The sequence below is a fragment of the Oncorhynchus gorbuscha genome, linkage group LG02 (assembly GCF_021184085.1).
Source record: "Oncorhynchus gorbuscha isolate QuinsamMale2020 ecotype Even-year linkage group LG02, OgorEven_v1.0, whole genome shotgun sequence".
NCBI classification, from domain to species: Eukaryota; Metazoa; Chordata; class Actinopteri; order Salmoniformes; family Salmonidae; genus Oncorhynchus; species Oncorhynchus gorbuscha.
The window spans coordinates 84,085,338-84,102,209 of NC_060174.1; the positions used below are offsets into that span (position 1 = coordinate 84,085,338).

At 42.3% G+C, this 16,872-nt stretch overlaps 2 protein-coding genes across 9 annotated transcripts in view; one reads left to right on the plus strand and one right to left on the minus strand.

Annotated features, from left to right (window-relative positions):
• LOC124011459 (transcriptional regulator Erg-like) overlaps nt 1-7,415 on the plus strand; it is a 73,070-nt gene extending 65,655 nt beyond the window's left edge. For 4 of the 7 annotated variants that reach the window (XM_046324865.1, XM_046324874.1, XM_046324914.1 and 1 more), the window contains 8 exons: nt 682-885; nt 3,072-3,152; nt 3,607-3,681; nt 4,214-4,276; nt 4,561-4,617; nt 4,713-4,760; nt 5,093-5,155; nt 5,323-7,415. In XM_046324865.1, the coding sequence (XP_046180821.1) occupies nt 682-885; nt 3,072-3,152; nt 3,607-3,681; nt 4,214-4,276; nt 4,561-4,617; nt 4,713-4,760; nt 5,093-5,155; nt 5,323-5,843 (1,112 nt within the window). In that variant the 3' untranslated portion in view covers nt 5,844-7,415. The remainder of the gene's footprint in view (nt 1-681; nt 886-3,071; nt 3,153-3,606; nt 3,682-4,213; nt 4,277-4,560; nt 4,618-4,712; nt 4,761-5,092; nt 5,156-5,322) is intronic. The other 3 variants (XM_046324892.1, XM_046324909.1, XM_046324902.1) reach the window with 2 other exon arrangements.
• A 1,164-nt stretch (nt 7,416-8,579) lies between these two features.
• kcnj15 (potassium inwardly rectifying channel subfamily J member 15) lies at nt 8,580-11,524 on the minus strand. 2 transcript variants are annotated; one of them, XM_046324926.1, is made up of 2 exons: nt 11,297-11,524; nt 8,580-10,700 (listed from the first exon to the last, which is right to left on the minus strand). In XM_046324926.1, exon 2 carries the CDS (start codon nt 10,632-10,634, stop codon nt 9,612-9,614), a length of 1,023 nt encoding a protein of 340 aa, XP_046180882.1. In that variant the 5' UTR covers nt 10,635-10,700; nt 11,297-11,524; the 3' UTR covers nt 8,580-9,611. The 2 variants fall into 2 exon arrangements, with proteins under 2 accessions (XP_046180882.1, XP_046180891.1); XM_046324935.1 differs by lacking the exon at nt 11,297-11,524 and adding an exon at nt 10,897-11,057.
• Between the last annotated feature and the right edge of the window lie 5,348 nt (nt 11,525-16,872).

Sequence of the window (16,872 nt, forward strand, 5' to 3'; positions counted from 1 at the left end):
TCTCTGAGCCTGTGTAAGTACTCTGGCTTCCAGCCCCCCCCAAAAAAATATTTAGAGGCTCGTAGTCTCGTTCTCAGAGAGCTAGGGTTACATCTGTGTTCTAAATAGCACCCTGTCCCATATATGATGCACTACTTTTGATCAGAGCACATAAGGCTCTGCTCATAAGTAGTGCACTATGTAGGGAATAGGGTGCCATTTGGGACACAGATACAGAGTTACAGGTACTGTTAAATATCGCTGGAACGGAGGACCAGACGACAGTGTGGTTTGTTTCTGTACCTGTCAGCTGTTTTTTGGATCCTGTTAAGTTTGTTAGGTGTGTGTGTGTTTGGTAACAGTGATCTTATCTCTGGAAAAGAGAATGTCATCATTCTAAATACAGTACTCATGTAATTGGACTGTATTTGCACAAATTAACATTTATTTATAAAATGTTGGTTGTTAAAACCAGTTTCATTGCAAATGTATTCTCAACTATTATCATATAAAGAATGAGAGTAAGTATGAACTGTAAGAAAATAAGTAAGTATAAACGTGAGAGTTTACTATGAGAGTTTCCATTCTCTTTCCTCTGTGGTGGGATAAGTTGCTCCAGTTAAATATTGCGACTCGCTGCATCTTACCCCTTCTATAGTGTTAACACATCCCCCTTCCTATGTTGTGTCCATGGCCTTGCAGATCCCACACTCTGGTCCACGGAGCATGTGCGCCAGTGGCTGGAGTGGGCAGTTAAAGAGTATGGCCTGCTGGACGTGGACGTGGCTCTCTTCCACAACATGGACGGCAAGGACCTGTGCAAGATGAGCAAGGAGGACTTCCAGAGGCTCACGCTCAGCTACAACGCAGACATCCTGCTCTCCCACCTGCACTACCTCAGAGAGAGTGAGTCTAGTATCTTCCTTCTCCTCCTCATGATCCCTCTCTCCACTCCTCCCTCTCCGTGCTCCAGCCTTCTGTCCTTTTTCCCCAGCTGACCAACACAATGCGTTGGCAGGTGGTAAAGAGAAATGCTACAAAGGGCTACTACTGAAGGGCTGCTGTAGTCTGTAGTCTTTACCTCTATACCAGGGGTAAGGTAGGAAACTTGTCCTGGGGGGTTATAAGGTAAGCAGGCATAAGGTGCTTTAAATTTTGACCTGAAACCAAAGCCTGTACACACTCTGGCTCTCTAAAACCAGACTTGCCTAGATTATTAAGGAGAAAGGGGAGTGTGAGATACATGATACACTTGTTCCATTAACAAAGTGTCTGCTTGTTAAAGTTAGGGGAAAGGGCAGATCCTGCAGCCGTCCAGTAGCCTTCCAGTAGCGAGCCTCAGTAGTCCTGTCTGTGTGTTGTGTGAATCAAACTTAGCTCTCACTGACGTACTCCAGAGGGCCTCAGCTATTTTGCTTGACTACAGATTAGAATGCAACCTGGTGAAGGAGTCCCTGTTGCTGCTGCTTCTGCTGCTTTGGCTGAATGACTCACTGCTCCAAGGCCTGCTTTCCTGTCCACTGCACCTCACCTCCCCTCTACACACACACGTTTTTTGTGCATGTCATCCACATGCTCGTTCACTTGCGCACACACACACACACACACACACACACACACACACACACACACACACACACACACACACACACACACACACACACACACACACACACACACACACACACACACACACACACACACACACACACACACACACACACACACACACACACACACACACTCACACTCACACTCACACTCACACTCACACTCACACACAGTTTTTAAATTGTTAGCAGTAGATGTGACAGTAGTAGTGGTTGGGTAGTAGTAGTAGGATTAATGGTGGCAGTAGTATAACAATAATAAAATCATTAAGATGTTTTTGAAGAGGAGTAGATATACTACATCAAAGTCCTAATTGACACCCCTCTTAAGATAAGTATCTGTTTATAGTCATTGGAGAAGGTTTGTCAGACTCTTGAGATTATGTGTATGTTTGATAGTCTGTCTCTCTCTGCTCTCCAATAATAGGGTAGTCCAAGTTCCATTTGATCGTGCAGACAACTTTCCAATGAACCATTACTCTTCTCATGATGACTGCTAATGGTTTTGTTTGTTTGATATCAGTGTTGGTTTTGGTAGGGTTTAGCCACAGATGTACAGATGAGGTAAGTGATGGGAGAAAGAGAGGAACAAAACAGAAAGATAGCCAGACACACAGACCACACAGACAGATAGCTGGAGGAGTCCAGAGTTTAGATTTGCGTACCACCACGTTCTGAACTGGGCTGTTGTTTGTGTTATTCCACAATCCTGCGCTTGAAGCTCTCTTGAAACACATCTCATCAAAATCTTTTGAATGACCTTTTCTTATACATTCCTTTTAGTGCAATCAACAGTTCCCACCCCCTCATTTAAATACTGTGGGCAGTTTGAAATTGATAAGAGAGAATTGCCAATAGGCCTACTTATTTTCGTTTGGCTTTAGATGTAAAATGGTCTGAAGGGACTGGGTAGGCACACCTACACTATTCACAGACCCTGACGGTGGCTGGCTTTGAATTTGAGGTCTCTTCGACTGGAAAAAACACTAGTGATGGGAGGGAAAGGAAGAATGCCCTCTCCTCCTTTTGTTTTTGGTTTGTGCTCCTCTTTCCCCCTTGTGTGTACACACGCTCGCCGAATTTACTCTGGAGGAGGGGAAATTGGGAAAAGCGATGGATTCTCACAGACGAATGTGGGCACGAGTGATTAACTGTTTATTTGGGTTGGTCCTCCCTGCCATTGTCTCCCCTCTCGCTATGGCGATGTGTTCCACACTTACATGCTCTCTCTCTTTCTCGCTCTCTCTTTCCCACTCCATTTCCCCTCTCCTTACCCACTATCTCCCTGTACTGCTCCTTGCCTGTTGAATGTTGCCTCTATGGCAGTTCTGAGAGCAGCCCTTACCTTAGTGCATCGCTAAAGGTCTGTGTTTATCATGGCTGACGCCCCCCAACGCATCACTCCTTGCACATCATAGGTTGTTTTGAGCTGTTTTCTTTTTTTGGTTCATCTCTTTTTCAAAAGAATGTTTTATTTCTCAGCTCCACTTCCTCACTTGACTTCCGATGATGTTGACAAAGCCTTACAAAACTCCCCGCGGTTAATGCATGCTCGCAACACAGGTAAGGAGACCCCTGCCCCCCCTTCTCTACCTCTGGCTTTGCTCCCGCCACCACAGTATCCTCACACTCACACAGTGCCCACCTATGTATATACAGTGCACTTTTTATATACTGTACATGCACACTGCTTGTTTTGTATTCATATGATTATCAGATTATGCATCAAGTCATCTAATCTGATACTGGTTGTTATTATTTCTAATGTGTTTTTGTTATGTGGTGCAGAAGTTACCGTATGCTGGTGCAGTAATGCATTGTGGCTGTAGAGCGTAGATGAAGGCATGTGCTAGAGTCTAACGGTGATGCATAGTGCTGTAATTACCCATTTGCTGCACGAAATCCCTCCCCACATGGATATGGAACGTTCAGTCAATGTGTCATGAAAAGTTGTGACATTACGGGTACATAATAATTTACGTAATTCATTAATTATCCTCTCTTTCACTCTCCACAGGAGGTGCAAGTTTTATTTTCCCCAACACTCCCGTTTATCCCACTGACAACTCCCCCAGAGTCTCCACTAGGCCAGGTGGGTGATTCATCACTCCTACAAGTTTATGTAGATGAGGCATAAGAGCTTACTGTGAGCACATCCAATTACACTTAGAGGAGCAAAGTACATGGGTAAAGGAGAAACAAGGAACTGCACACCTTGCAGACAAAGTACTACATTTGGATTATTGTACAAAAATACTCATATACAAAGGTGTGTAGAAGACGTTCGTCAAAATAATATTTTAGAGGTGCTTTAATTTGTTTATATTCAACACAAGCATCCTCTGCCCTTAAAATAATCCTCCAGACTGCAGTAGTTTTGCCTATGTGTTTAGGCCACCTGTAATATGGAACGTTTCTGGCAATCAACCACTCTCACCTCAGACCGATGAGGTGACCCACTGAAATGCACTGTATCTGTCCCAAGCCTGCAGGCAGAAAAGGTGTCAACACACCTTTTCCACACCTTTTCCACATCATGTTTTTGTTTTTATCATAGGGCCATCTAGGGGTAAGGTTCATAACTGCAGGTAGCAGGTTGACTTGTCATTACTGTTATTTTACAGACCTGGCATATGAAGCAGCCAGAAGAGCTGGATGGCCTACACAAGCTGTGTCTTCCACCAAAGGTAAGGAGTCACAATGTCCTGTACATCAGTCGTTTGTCAAAAGATGGCACTCTCTTTGCTTTTCATCTTTTGGGAAATGTGTCAACGTACATCACAATTAATTTAAGAGGGTACATCTTTACAAGCCTGTGGACTAGACATAAACAAAACAGGCTGGGCAGAATCAGAGAACAGGAAATTGTATACCTCAAGATAATAATATATTTCTCCACTGTATACACTTGGAACATTGCCCTCAAGGAAACCAACCCCCTGTTAATATTTTGGGAACTTTATCCCTCAAGGTTCCCAGCCCTCCCCAGTCATTGTCACCAAAACAGAGGAGCAGAGGCCTCAGCTAGGTAAGATATTTGCTTGAACAGTACTCTGAAATAGATGGTGATTGAGCTGAATAAAATATTTTCTCCTACTAATGTGAATGTTTTTCCCTTCTTAGATCCTTACCAGATCCTGGGGCCCACGAGCAGCAGGCTGGCAAACCCCGGTGAGTTTTATGGATGGTGTGAGTGATTATCACTTCATTAGATAAAATGTACGATTTTAGAAATGAATTAACAAAGGAACCATTTATATGAGCAGCTGTTATGGTGGTGACTGTTGCAATAAGTTGTTGTTGTGGTCTTGACTGTAACATGTCTGTATGTAGTTGTTATGGTGATGACCACCTGTCTCTCTCCAGACTGTATTATAAATAATTACGTGCTGATTCCTTGTCTCTGTCCAGACTGTATTATAATTGTTACAATATTGACTCCCTGACTCTGTCCCGACTGTATAAGTAACTGTTACACCTGTTGACTTCCTGTCTCTGTCCAGACGTTGGCCGGGACTCAAACAAACCACAATCCGCCGACATCGCACTACTCTTGAGCTTTAAAGGTAATTTACGCTTGAGCTGACATCCGCAGCGTTTACCCTGAATGCGATCGTGAACATCAAGGAAATTGCCTTTGAAAGTGAAGTGCAGTGCGATGTCGACATAGTGCGGTTTGAATCCCGGCCTGTATTAGTAATTTTAACTGTGTTGACACCTTTTCTGCCTGCAGGCTCGGGACAGATACAGTTGTGGCAGTTCCTGCTGGAGCTTCTGTCAGACAGCACCAACTCCGGCTGCATCACCTGGGAGGGCACCAATGGCGAGTTCAAGATGACCGACCCTGACGAGGTGGCGAGGCGCTGGGGCGAGAGGAAGAGCAAGCCCAACATGAACTACGACAAGCTGAGCCGCGCCCTGCGCTACTACTACGACAAGAACATCATGACCAAGGTGCACGGCAAGCGCTACGCCTACAAGTTTGACTTCCACGGCATCGCCCAGGCCCTGCAGCCCCACCCGCCAGAGTCCTCCATGTACAAGTACCCCTCCGATCTGTCCTACATGAGCACCTACCATACACACCAGCAGAAGGTCAACTTCGTCACGCCCCACCCCCAAGCGCTACCCGTCAACTCCTCCAGCTTCTTTGCTGGTCCCAACCCCTACTGGAACTCTCCCACTGGAGGTATCTACCCCAACACCCGGCACCCAGGCGCTCACATGCCCTCCCACCTGGGCACGTACTATTAGACCTGCCAAGGGAAGGGCATCTTGCTATGCTAAAACTGGAGGAAGAAACGGGGAAAACACAAAGGGTTTCTGTTTGGATAGTGTCAGAACCAAACAATAACAGGGGCAGGGTCAATAATGAAGAAATTTGGTAGAGGTAGGGTAACTGGTGTAAGTCTAGGGCATGAGCAGGTGAGGAAACTCAAGGTTCTGTAAAGGATTAAGAGGAGGGCTACAGACATGTCGCTATAAGATGATAGGAGGGAAAACTGTAAATGTAAAAAGGGCAATAGTGGACGTTACTATGAGCAAGGTCCTTGTGAGACACGTAGCTTCTGAGAACAGTGAAAGATAAGTCTTTGAGTAGAATTAAAAGGGAGTTATCAGTGGACTATATAACATGATCATGTCCTTTTTATAAAGGTCGCTAAATATACCCCAAAAATACAATAGCTGCATGAACAGTTACTTATTATATATGTTTTAAAACTATTAAACTACCTTATTTAATGAAGTAAACATATCAAAGACTGTAATGATGAGGCAAGACAAGTAAGATGTAAGTGTGGAGAGGGGTGTGGTGTGGCAGATGAGTGTGTACTTCAGAGGAAGTAGGGAGAAGTACTAAACTTGGCTTTAGTAAACTGTGAAACAAGCACCAGCAGGAAACACCTTAGGTAGATGTGTGCTAGATGGTCATGTCACATGACCATGCATGTACTCACAGACTGTTTGTGAACAAAGGTGGGGCAACATCAGAGAGGACGGCGGATCATGAAAGACACTGAAATATGTGAAAAATTAAGTATTATTCCTTTGGATATAAACTGCCTTATGTCTTATCAGTATTATTATACTACATAGTAGTGCGTATGGCATTATTGAACGTAAAGGGAAGATTGATTTACTTGACTGTTATTCTTAAAGAGAGTGCCTTGAAATCAATTCATCTGTGTTTTGGAAATTTTGAAAAACTGGAATTAAGCACGATTTGTAAAATGTTGTGTGCGACCTCAAATCTTTTTATAAGGAAGGAGGAGTTTTCTTGACCACAGTGACTTACCACAGAAACTCCCAGTTCAGCTGAAGAGATTTTACAAAGTTCCAATTTTGTATTATTGTTTTTCTGAGTCGCGAACGCTGTGCGTTTGTTAGATTGAAGTATACAAGTCAGTGTTATATTTCTTTTTATATGATACATTTATAACTTATGCAATATATACACTACGAGTTGATCTCAGCCAGCCAAAGACACAGACAATGTTTTTATAATAGATATAGTGACAAAAAAGTCATTGAAATAGACTAAAGAAGGCAGTTGTGGCCTTTGAACTTTATGCTCTGTAAACGGTTTACAACATAAACTATATATACTAATATAAAACTGATTGTGTCGGCCAGGCAAGTCATTTCAGACCTGTTCAGTATTATTTTATGGGATGCAGGCTTGGGTAGAACACTTATAAGCTGCCAGCCTTGTAAGCTGAGAAACAGGACTGAGATACTGAGATTGTTTACTAAAGGGACCATAAAAATGATATACTTTGATAGATTTTCTACTGTGTCATTTCTAATAAAGTATCTTCAACCAAAGTGCTGTCTTCTCTTGTCTCGGAAGGTGACAGATTGTGTGTCATTGTGCCCTGTCTGCATGCAGTATAAAGAGGAGTTGCCCCCATTATTTTGACCCAACACAGTCGATGTGTTCCAACAACCAAACGACAAACCTCCTTTGGTTCTACCCTGAGTGTTGCCACAACAACAGAGATGAGGAGTAGAGCAGTGTGGGGTGGGGGTAATGGAATCTTCTAGAGCTTTTTTATAGATAAAACATCCCTTCAATCTCATTATGGTATATGGATCATATATTCTTGAAAGCCAATGGTTTATTCAGAGATACAGATGGAACACAGCTTTTAAGCATTACACAGCCATTATCTCAAACTAGTTTTGCTATATCCCCATCTACCTTTTGAGTGAAATATGTATAATTCATTCAAATATACAACTTGGGTGATAAAAAGTAACAACATCTTGTTCTGTTTTCCTGGAATCCTCCATATTTTTTTTCTAATACAGTTACTGCCACAAATTCAATTACACAAACACCAGCACCTGAGACGCAGGTGAATGCATGTCCATATACTCCTATTATAAAGCTTGTAAATACAAACAATATGCCAAATATACGGTACACAGCACATGAATGTAGTCTGACCAGATGCACACTGATCAGGTACATTATTAATTTTGCGTAAATTTGTCAGAATTCACTCATTAGGTTTATGAGTTATACAAACATATATATTTCTATATACTATGCCCAGCTAGCACATAACGTTCTGAGAACCATATGGTTATTAGAGCTTGTTGAGAGTGTGGTTGTCCTATGGTTATTTTAGAAACAACCTTCCCACAACCTTCTGGGATTGATGCAAGATAGTTTCTTTGGAACATTCTCAGCACATTTAAGGAACTTATTTTCTTGGTATTTCATTACTTTAACAGAACGTTTCCTAAAAGTTCAAACATGGTTACATTTCATTTTAATGGTGGTAATGTTTTAGAAACGTTCTCCAACTGGTTTGACATTGGGAATGTTCTCAAATAGTTCAGAGAATGTTAAGAAACAACGTTCTTCTGTGGGAATTTCAGTACTTCAGCATTACAGTTCCTCAAATCAAATTGTATTAGTCAGATGCGCCAGATACAACAGGTGTAGACCTTGAAGTGAAATGCTTACTTACAAACCCCTAACCAACAATGCAGTTTAAAAAAATATGAATAACAATAACAAATAAAAGGAAGGCGTAATTAAAGAGCAGCAGTAAAATAACAATAGTGAGACTATATACAGGGGGTACCGGTACAGAGTCAATGTGTGGTCATGGTCATGTTCAAAGTCACATTATCGAATTCTTCCAAGAACATTAAGAAACAATGTTATTCTGTGGGAATTTCAGGACTTCAGTATAATGTTTCCTACAGGCTTCCTCATGGTTATATTTAAAGTCATGTTCTCAAAATGTCCAGAGAATGTTAAGAATACATTCTATCCAAATCCTCAAGTAAACTTTTGTAACGTTTAGAGAATGTTCTAAGATTGATATTTAAAAACATATACATTCTGTTCTCAGCATCTACAAAACTCTCTCTAGCCTGTATCTTGTTAAGTGTGTTCAGGTGTGTTGGCCTCGGCCACTAATTGGCCACGTCTGATCTTAATGAGTTCTCGTTTCCTTTGAAATTAGGTGTGTATGAGCATACTAAAATTAACAGCTTTGTATGTATGTGTAAAAAATATGCCATGTTAGCTCCTTCTTGATGGCGCAGTGGACTAATTTAATGGATAGAAAACAGAAGATCAAAGGTCCAAATCCCACTGATGCTGTGTCACAATAAAAAATATGTGTTTGCATGATTAATGCTTAAGGAAATGCTTGGAGTTCAAAAACATTAACCCAAAATAAGCTAGGGTTTAGGTTTTAGGTTTAATAAAACCTCCCAGAAAAACTTTAAAGGAACCAGAGTAAAACTTTCTCAGGGTCTTCCTGCAACCTAAAAATAAATGTTCCCAGAACAGGTAAAATTTTAAACTTATGGAAACATATGGCTTCGTTCCCATAACCAATGTGAAACCAAAAACATACGTTCCCACAACTTCCAAGGAACCAAATTTGCTAGCTGGGTGTATTTCCAAATTGTTTCTAGACAGTAACTATGGTAAAACAACAATTAAAGTGTATCATGTTCGTTACCAGTGTGTCCAACATGTTTGAGTGTCCTCCCTTATTCCTTCTTGTACACCTCCTCCAGTTTCAGCTTCTCTGTGTTGTTGCCGAGGAGTGTCGGGTCGCTGCTTAACTGCACCTTGTCAAAGAAGTTAAAGTCGGCCACGTACCGGCCACTGGGGGTGCTGAAGAGCACGGGCTTGAACTCGTAGCCCCACAGGATCTCCTGGGGAACGAACGATGTGCGGCTCTGACACGTGGCAGCCGTGGACTCCATGGTGGCGTTGAGGGTGACCAGCAGCTCAAAGTCGCGTGTCCGCAACCTCTCAGCGGTCAGCCCCACCAGCGGGCTGCTCTCATCCAACACGTGATAGAATGTGATTGGCAAGATTAGGAAGGGGCACTCCCCGCATGAGTCCATGTAGAAGTCCACAGCTGTCTGGTGGATCAGAGTCTTCTCACCCTCCTCGGTCACGTTGGGCGAAAGCAGCTTGCCAATCAGCTGGCACTGGATCAGCAGGCTTTTCCTCATGTTGGCCACACGCACCATCAGACATAGCTTGCCATCGTGCCGGCAGATCACCGCCGACTGGCTGAACTTGATAGTCTCGGCCCGCTTCTTGGGTCGTGCCAGCTTGGCCAGGAAGGCCCCGGTCACGAAGATCTCAGCCAGGCCCGTGGTGACCAGCTGGACCACCAGGACGAAGATGGCCAGCGGACACTCGTCGGTAATGTAGCGGAAACCGTAGCCAATGGTGGTCTGCGACTCCAGGGAGAAGAGGAAGGCACCAGTAAGGGTCTCAACATTCATGATGCACGGCGTGTGGTTGGACAGCAGCTCACCCTTGAAGTCACCGTTGCCCATGCAGATGAAGTAGAAGATTACACCAAAGAGGAACCAGGTCATGACAAAAGTGGAGGAGAACAGTGTGAGCTTGTAGCGCCACTTCATGTCCACCACCGTAGTCCAGATGTCGTGGAGATAGAGCTTTACCATGCCCTCCACATTGTCAATGCGCACTTGGTTGTGTCCATCCTTGGAGACAATCCTCCGCTGGAAATCTGCCTTCTTGGTGGTCATCTTGGTCTTAAGTGTGTTCTCTTTGGTTGGTAGTTTGTCACCCTATTTGCATGGCAAGCAGTGAGGCTGAAAAAGAAGAAGTAACAATGTTAGTCAATGGCAACAAACTAGGACACAGTAGGTAACACAGTTCAGGAATAGTTCAAGCATTAACTGGCATTTGGACAAATGTCAGTAACAAGAACATTCTCACTGGAGCTACGGTAGTTAGTTGGTTTAATCCAGGAATTAGGAGATTTCACAACGATCATATGTGACTAACCTTTTAGATATGTCCTCCATCTGATGTTGACATATGTATAGTACATCACTGAGCCAAAAACATTTCCTCAAATGTCTAAATATTGTGTAATACTGTATGTATTCCCCACTGTACATTCAAACAGGGTCTCTTTAAAATTATATGCAAAACCATTACATTTTTGTAAATCTAAGATTCTTTATTTGCCAGTTAGCATGACACCGCAAGTACAAAAATAGAGCTCCTTGTGACGGAAAGTTTAGGAATATTATTTTCCTTATTGTTTTCCAGGGTTAATAAGCAATTATGTGAAGTTGTAAATTAACTCAGCAGACAGCAACACTTTTTGTAGAATGTCTTATGTCATTAAATTACTTTTACCCCTCTAGATCTTAAAAATACAAGGAAGGTGTATACTCACATTTAGTGTTATTGCCTTCTCAGGTGTGTGGCTTCACTTGTTCTCAGTAGTTATAATCTGCAACATGAACCTGCTGTATAATGTACTCCTCTATTGCCCTCGCTTATGCACATTGAACTTTGGCATAATTATATTTAGGACAGTTTGTGAGAACAAAAAGGAGAGAGAAGAAAGAAAACTCCTTCAATGAGTTCTTGGCTACCTGTAGGTCAGCTTATATTTCAGGTGTAGAACAAACTCCACCTATCTACCCCACCAAACCAGGGGTAGGTATGGCAACAAGTGCTCCTTGTCACATGTTTTTCATTCTCTGACCTCATGGTTTGTTTTGTAGTTCCATATATGATTGTTGTTGCTTTATACACACACCCTGATTTACTATCTCCAATGACTAATTATGTACCGTCAGACATTCTAAATCATTGACCAGAAAATGAAAGGGAAGATACTGAATGATGTTGTTGCTAAAGACAAATGGAAAATTGTCAACGGAATTGGGTTAAATATAATGACATTTATTTAATGAATAAAATGGCAAGTCAAGTCACAATCACACCATATCTAAAATCATCACATACAAAATACAGCAATTGTTTTGCAAAGCGCACGTATGTAGGCAAATAGGGTGTGGGGACCCATAACCCATGTCTAGCCAATGAGGAATCTGTGTAATTGGAAAACACAAGAAGTGTCTCTCCAGATTTAATGCAATCCTCTGTGTAACTATTGCTCTGTGACCTTGGATTAAGTTACAAGATGTGCAGATTAGAGCTCCTTGCGTTTGTCATTAACTGAGCTGAGGGCTGGTGCTACCAAGATATATGAACAGTGGAAGGGTGTCAATCCATTGATATATTGACAGTTTTGTGTCTGCTTTTCCTTTTATCTGTGTCAATGTGTGGTTCAGTGTCAGTGTATGGTTCACTGACATGTTAATTCTATTCATATTCATACTCATATTGAATTTAATTATTTCACTTTTGTTAACTGCTCAGTAGCTATCAGGCCAGAAATGGCTTAATGTTTCTGTGTGTGTGTGGGGACATTATCCTCATTAACTTTCATAACCAAGCACCCTGCACTTTGACATATGCAACTAATGACTAAGGATCAGTTACACATTTATAAAGACAGTTAATAGCTTATGCATCCTGTGCGGCTTGACACACACACACACACACACACACACACACACACACACACACACACACACACACACACACACACACACACACACACACACACACACACACACACACACACACACACACACACACACACACACACACACACACACACACACACACACACACACACACACACACACACACACACACGCACACACACAGTCGGCATGGCCTGAAGCAAAGACATTCATTTGCAAGAGTATCTTTATCTAAGTGGGCAGAGCTGAATAGATCATTAAATGAGAAAGTCAGTTTGTCGGCACTCAGTAGAGCGCCGCACCGCCGGCCCTCACATCTATTTTATAGGTCAGCGGCAGAGATAAGTTGGCCCAGACAAAGAAGTTAAAGGGAGCCTTCTGCCTTGATCTTAACCAATTGTTAAATTCACAAATCAGCCTGCTTCCTCAGTGTGGTGGAGGGGAGGGGATGGGAGTGGAGTGGAGAGGGAAAGGGCAACCTGGTCTTGGAGCATTTCATATTATTCTGTACGTGAACCTGAGAAGTCTATTAATTTGTGATTACAATTTGTATGATATTCGTTACGAATTTGCAAAATATACAATATTTTACGAATTTGCAGAACATATGATATGTTACCTTTTTCAAGCCCCACCTGTTTAGCTAAAAATACAATTGTATATACAGTACCAGTCAAAAGTTTGGACACACCTTCTCATTCAAGGGTTTTTCTTTATTTTGACTATTTTCTACATTATAGAATAATAGTGAAGACATACAAACTATGAAATAACATATAAAATATATTTGAGATTTGAGATTCTTCAAAGTAGCCACAATTTGCCTTGACAACAGCTTTTCACGCTCTTGGCATTCTCTCAACCAGCTTCATGAGGAATGCTTTTCCAACAGTCTTGAAGGAGTTCCCACACATGCTGAGCACTTGTGGGCTGCTTTTTCTTCACTCTGTGGTCCAACTTATCCCAAACCATCTCAAGACGTCCATCTTAGCTCACTCATTAATGTCTTATTCGAAATTACGGCATGCGTCTTTTCAGCTCATCATTCCCTTATGCCATAGTTTGTACATCTCAATTGTTATATTGCTTATATACACTATATATTCAAAAGTATATGGAAACCCCTTCAAATGAGTGGATTCTGCTATTTCAGTCAAACCCGTTGCTGACAGGTGTATAAAATCGAGCACACAGCTATGCAAACTCCTTAGCCAAAAATTGGCAGTAGAATGGCCTGACTGAATAGCTCAGTAACTTTCAACGTTTCACCGTCTGAGGATGCCACTTTTCCAACAAGTCAGTTCGTCAAATTTTTACCCTGCTAGAGAAGGTCAAGTGTAAGTGCTGTTATTGTTATGGTGACAGGGAAACATTTAGGAGCAACAACAGCTTAGCTGCGGGACCACCGAGTGCTGAAGCGCATAGCGCGTGAAAATGGTCTGTCCTTGGTTGCAACACTCACTAGCAAGTTCCAAACTGCCTCTGGAAACAACATCAGCAGAATAAGTGTTCATCGAGAGCTTCATGAAATGGGTTTCAATGGCCGAGCAGCCGCCATGAATTTGGAATGAGATCGTAGACGAGCAGGTGTCCACATAGTGTTGGTCATGTGGTGTATCTCATTAGTATCTTATTCATAATTTTAGGAAATGACAGAATGATTTCATTGTTTTGCTGACTTTGTGTATTATAATTAGCTCATGTGCTTTCCTTCACATGCAGGGGATACTAAATATTGTTGTTGGTTCTGTAACCATGTCTGCCAGTGACAGTCTCTTCCCATTCAAATATATACAGTTGAAGTAGGAAGTTTACATACACCTTAGCCAAATACATTTGAACTCAAGTCTTTCACAATTACTAACATTTAATCCTAGTAAAAAATACCCTGTCTTAGGTAAATTAGGATCACCACTTTATTTTAAGACTGTGAAATGTCAGAATAATAGTAGAGAGAATGATTTATTTCAGTTTTTTTTCATCACATTCCCAGTGGGTCAGAAGTTTACATACACTCAATTAGTATTTGGTAGCATTGCCTTTAAATTGTTTAACTTGGGTCAAACGTTTTGGGTAGCCTTCCACAAGCTTCCCACAATAAGTTGGGTGAATTTTGGTCCATTCCTCCTGACAGAGCTGGTGTTACCGAGTCAAGTTTGTAGGCTTCCTTGCTCGCACACACTTTTTCAGTTCTGCCCACAAATTTCATATAGGATTGAGGTCAGGACTTTGTGCTGGCCACTCTAATACCTTGACTCTGTTGTCCTTCAGCCATTTAGCCACAACTTTGGAAGTATGCTTCATTTGGAAGATCCATTTGCGACCAAGCTTTAACTTCCTGACTGATGTCTTGAGCTGTTGCTTCAATATACACATAATTTTCCTTCCTCATGATGCCATCTATTTTGTGAAGTGCACCAGTCCCTCCTGCAGTAAAGCACCCCCACAACATGATGCTGCTACACCCGTGCTTCACGGTTGGGATGGTGTTCTTCGGCTTGCAAGCTGCCCCCTTATTCCTCCAAACATAACAATGGTAATTATGGACAAACAGTTATATTTTTGTTTCATCAGACCAGAGGACATTTCTCCAAAAAGTGGGATCTTTGTCCCCATTTGCAGTTGCAAACCGTAGTCTGGCTTTTTTATGGGTGGTTTTGGAGCAATGGCTTCTTCCTTGCTGATGTTTTGTAGCTGTTTGTACCTCCAGCATCTTCACAAGGTTCCTTTGCTGTTGTTCTGGGATTGATTTACACTTTTCGCACAAAAGTAAATTCATCTCTTGGAGACAGAACGCATCTCTTTTCTGAGCGGTATGAAGGCTGCATGTTCCCATGGTGTTTATACTTGCATACTATTGTTTGTACAGATGAACGTGGTACCTTCAGGCATTTAGAAATTGCTCCCAAGGATGAACCAGGCATATCATTATTTTTCTGAGGTCCTGGCTGATTTCTTTTGATTCCCCCTTGATGTCAAGCAAAGGGCTGCTGGGTTTGAAGGTAGTCCTTGAAATACATCCACAGGTACACCTCCAGTTGACTCGAATGATGTCAATTAGCCTATCAGAAGCTTCTAAAGCCATGACATCATTTTCTGGAATTTTCCAAGCTGTTTCCAAGCTGTTTAAAGGCACCGTCAACTTAGTGTATGTAAACTTCAGACCCACTGGAATTGTGATACAGTCTGTCTGTAAACAATTGTTGGAAAAATGACTTGATTCATGCACAAAGTAGATGTCCTAACCGACTTGCCAAAACTATAGTTTGTTAACAGGAAATGTGTGGAGTGGTTGAAAATGAGTTTTAATGACTCCAACCTATGTGTATGTTAACTTCCTATCCAGATGGGATAGGACAGTGTGCAGTGTGATGGCGATTGCATCGTCTGTGGACCTATTGGGGTGGTAAGCAAATTGAAGTGGTTCTAGGGTGGCAGGTAGGGTGGAGGCGATATAATCCTTGACTAGTCTCTCAAAGCACTTCACGATGACAGAGGTGAGTGCCACGGGGCAATAGTTATTTTGTTCAGTTATCTTTACCTTCTTGGGTACAGGAACAATGGTGGCCACAATGAAGCATGTGGGGACAGCAGACTGGGATAGGGAGCGATTGAATATGTCCGTAAACACATCAGCCAGCTGGTCTGCGCATGCTCTGAGGATGCGGCTAGGGATGCTGTCTGGGCCAGCAGCCTTGTGAGGGTTAACACGTTTAGACGTCTTACTCACTTCGGCCACGGAGAAGGAGAGGGGGGGGGGCTGCAGTGCTTGGTAGCTGGCTGCGTCGGTGTCACTGTATTATCCTCAAAACGGGCAAAGATGGTGTTAAGCTTGTCTGGAAGTGTAACAGTTTTCTTCCTCTTCTGAGGAGGAGTAGGAAGGATCGGACCAATATACAGCGTGGTAAGTGTTCGTCATTTTATTCAACTGAACTGAACACAAAAAATACAAAGTAACAAAAGACCAACCGAAACAGTTCCGTTTGGTAAACTACATACAAAGACAGAAAGCAACTACCCACAAATCATAGTGGGAAAACAGGCTACCAAAGTATGGTTCTCAATCAGAGACAACGATAAACAGCTGCCTCTGATTGGGAACCATACCAGGCCAAACACAGAAATACAAACATAGAATACAAAACATAGAATGCCCATCCCAACTCACGCCCTGACCAAACTAAAATAGACATAAAAAAGGAACTAAGGTCAGGACGTGACAGGAAGCAAAACGTCGGGGTTCGTGACGTGGCTGGTTTTCTTTTTGTAGTCCGTAATTTCCACATAATTCTCATGTCTGGGCCGTTGAATTGCGACTCCATTTTGTCCCTATACCGACATTTCATTTGTTTGATTGCCTTGCGGAGGGAATAACTACACTGTTTATATTCGGCCATATTCCACAACCTCT

What these genes read in the sequence shown, in the direction of transcription:
- kcnj15 (XM_046324926.1), bottom strand. Translation starts at nt 10,634, where the DNA reads ATGACCACCAAGAAGGCAGATTTCCAGCGGAGGATTGTCTCCAAGGAT.